We start from the raw sequence: 3,128 nt of genomic DNA, 5'->3' as shown, positions 1-3,128 counted from the left end.
GAAGAAAGATTTTTTATTTCATTTTTGGACTATATGAATGTATTTCCTTTTTATTTAAAAGAGAGAGAAGGTGGCTTAGTCTCGACCCTTGCGTTATATCCTGGTAAGAATAAGTGTCTGTGTCTGTATCTGCTATGAGCTGGGAAAGCTCCTTGGAGCTCTGAGAGCTTGGGAATGAGATGGTTTTATTGGTAAATGCTGTCAGTTGGTTGCTTGTGAGGGTGTACATATTTCAGAGAAAGCAAACAAATGCACAAATCCCATCTCTTGGCATCTGCCAACTTTTTATTCATTTTCTGAATTAACTTGGTATAAAAATTAAATATTTTGTTTAAGAAGTGTGATGCACAGTTAAAAACATATCAGACGTGCTTTGGGGCTGTAGGGGAGGCAGATCTCACATAACCCACAGATGACAATTGTTCATATAGATACTGTGATTCTGTACTTGGCCATGGGAGTAGAAGACTTGGGTGGGAAGAGAATCTTTAAAATAATCTCAGTAACAATGAGATGAAAGGACATGACCAGATCAGGGCTATATTTGCTATATAACAGAGAAGGGAACAATGCTGAGGGGTGGGGACTGTGCATGCATGAGGGTTCTTCCAGTCTGAATATCAGACAGATGGAGGTAAATGGATGACCCAGAGAGGTTATGAATAGTTAAGCCATTTCCTGAACTAATCATTTGTAGAGGCATTTAAAACTTGTGTGCTCCATTTTATTTTTCCAGAACCACTCAGTGCTTGGGAATTATTCACAGCCACGCTCTGCACATTCTCTGTGGGCCTGGAAGAGTAGTGGACAGCCCTGTGACAATGGGCGAAGAGAGGGGCCTGACACGGATGCTGCTGGAATGCAGTCTCAGTGACAAGCTATGTGGTCAGTACAGATGCCACAAGTGTCTATGCTCTGATTTTGGGATTACAGAGACTAAGTTCTGGATATATTCTTGAAGGAGAATTACTTGATTTCTAGTAGAAATGAAGATAGTGGTATAAGAATGGAGACTAGGGGCCATTGACTTTTGGGTGGGGTGGGAATAAATGATAATTGGACATCCAGATGCATCATCCTCTATCTCAGTAGCAAAAGCCAGATGCAGCTTCCTTTATCTCAGTAGGAAAAATGACAAAAGAGGCACTGGGCACCCTTGATGGGGTCAGAAACAGACAGTGGGGTTTATGATTAGAGTTGTTCCCAGTACTGTTTCCGCTGAATTGAAACAGAGGGGAAGGAAGAAGAGAAGACTTTCCTTGTATGAAGAGCTCAGGACTCATGAATAGGGGAAACTGTGGATTTCAGGTGAGGCTGCTTAATTATTTTTTCTCTTCTTATTTAATTGGCTACCCAGTTGTTCAGGAGAAGCAGTACGAGGTGATTATCATTCCTGCTCTCCTGGTGGGCACCTTTCTTATCCTTCTTGGGGTTATCCTGTGGCTTTTTATCAGAGAACAGAGATCCCAACAGCAGCAGCGTCCTGGACTCCAAGGTAAAGCTCAAAGTGTGGGGCTGGGCATGGGCTCAGGAAAGACAGAGATTAGGAAAATTCTGTTTCCAGATTCAGCGGGCTCAGGTCTGGGAGGCTAGGTACCTGCAGTGACAGAGCAGGGACTCACTGACCCAGAGTGGAGAGGGAGTGATCCCTTCTCTCAGAAGTCGTGAGTTGGAACTTAACATATGCCTGGTGACTGACCGAAGGTGGGCAAGAGATGTCTCATGTGGCCTGTTTCTGTCCTCTTTTGGACTATCAAACCTTAGACTATGTGACTGTGTAAAGACCTAGGGGAGAGACCTACAGGTAAAGCCCAGGGTTTTGGCAACATCCTGAATGATGTCGTCTTACCCCAGGATACATTCCCTCCCTACTCTTTGTGCCCAGAATATATGATGAAAACAAGTGGCCTTTATAGTAGTCATTGAAATGTTAGTAAGAAATAACAGGCTATTGTGGAGTTCTGCTGAGCCTGTGATAAGAGAAAATCGGCTCATACATGAAACTACTGGTAGGAATATAAAGAAGGAAAAAATAACCTAACAGTGACATGAAATTCTATAGTGGCTCATCCTTACTCCCTTTTAAAATTTCATCCGTATTCTCTTTTTACTTCACTTTTATAGAAAACTTCTCAAAGACATTGTCTTAATTCACTCCCACTACTTCTACTTAGGATATTCTCTTTTGAATCTACTACAAAAAGACTTTTATCCCTACCACTCCCCTCAAACAAGTCTTTCCAAGTTCATCAGTGACAGCTGTGCTGACAAGTCCAGGGATCAAGTCTTAGGCCTTGTCTTCCTTGACCTGTCAAAAGCATTTGTAACAATTTTGCACTTCTTTTTTCTTGAAATATTTTGTAAAAATTTAAATGGTATACTTTTTCACTCTTATGGATTCAAATACTTTTTCTGATGGTCCCTCAAACTCCTGACTTATATGGAAACACCTAACCGTGTAGTCTGGGTACAGTACACATATGTGACATGTCTAAAACAAACTGAGATTCTCTCATCAATGTCCTCTCCCACAGTCTTCCTTGTCTTTGTAAATGGCAAGTCCAGCCTTGTGTATTCTCAGCCTAAAATCCTGAAGATATTCTTATCTCTTTCTCTCACGGTCCTTATCTAATCCATAGCAAATCCTGTTAACTCTATCTTCAGAATAAAACCAAGCCACTTAACCTTGCACAGATCACTGGAGTACACTCCTGTTTTCTCTGCCTCTCCCCTACCCCTTCATGGTCTGTTCTCCCAGAGAAGCTAGAAGGACTTAAGGCAGAGTCAGTCCTGTCAGTTCTCTGCTTGAAACCCGCAAAAGATGGCTCAGAATTAAAAATGACAAAAAGTCTTTTCAATGGCCTTACATGCTCCGAGCCTTCCTGGTCTTATTTCCTAAAACTCTCCTGTGGTCCCACGTGGCTCCAGCTGCACTGGCGTCCTTGCTTAACGCCTTTGCATTCTTGCTCTCTTCGCCTACAGCGCTCTTCCTGGCAACAGTGTGGTTTGCTCCCTAATTGCTTCCAGGTCTTTCTCAAATGTCATCTCATCATAAAGGCCTTTCTGGACTTTCATACATGCTATAACATCACTGATGCTTCTTTTCCTTTTGTTATTTTTCTCCATAA

General features: G+C 42.1%; 1 protein-coding gene across 1 annotated transcript in view; it reads left to right on the top strand.

Annotated features, from left to right (window-relative positions):
* Positions 1–808: 808 nt before the first annotated feature.
* The window catches only part of STYK1 (serine/threonine/tyrosine kinase 1), a 14,118-nt gene continuing 11,798 nt past the window's right edge, over positions 809–3,128 (top strand). Inside the window, exons 1-2 of the mRNA XM_003803547.1 lie at positions 809–885; positions 1,358–1,495. Of these exons, the coding sequence (XP_003803595.1) occupies positions 822–885; positions 1,358–1,495 (202 nt within the window). The 5' untranslated portion in view covers positions 809–821. The remainder of the gene's footprint in view (positions 886–1,357; positions 1,496–3,128) is intronic.

Source organism: Otolemur garnettii, unplaced genomic scaffold (genome assembly GCF_000181295.1).
Source record: "Otolemur garnettii isolate 467f Iridium unplaced genomic scaffold, OtoGar3 scaffold00329, whole genome shotgun sequence".
NCBI classification, from domain to species: domain Eukaryota; kingdom Metazoa; phylum Chordata; class Mammalia; order Primates; family Galagidae; genus Otolemur; species Otolemur garnettii.
This window is presented reverse-complemented; position numbering and strand designations above follow the sequence as displayed.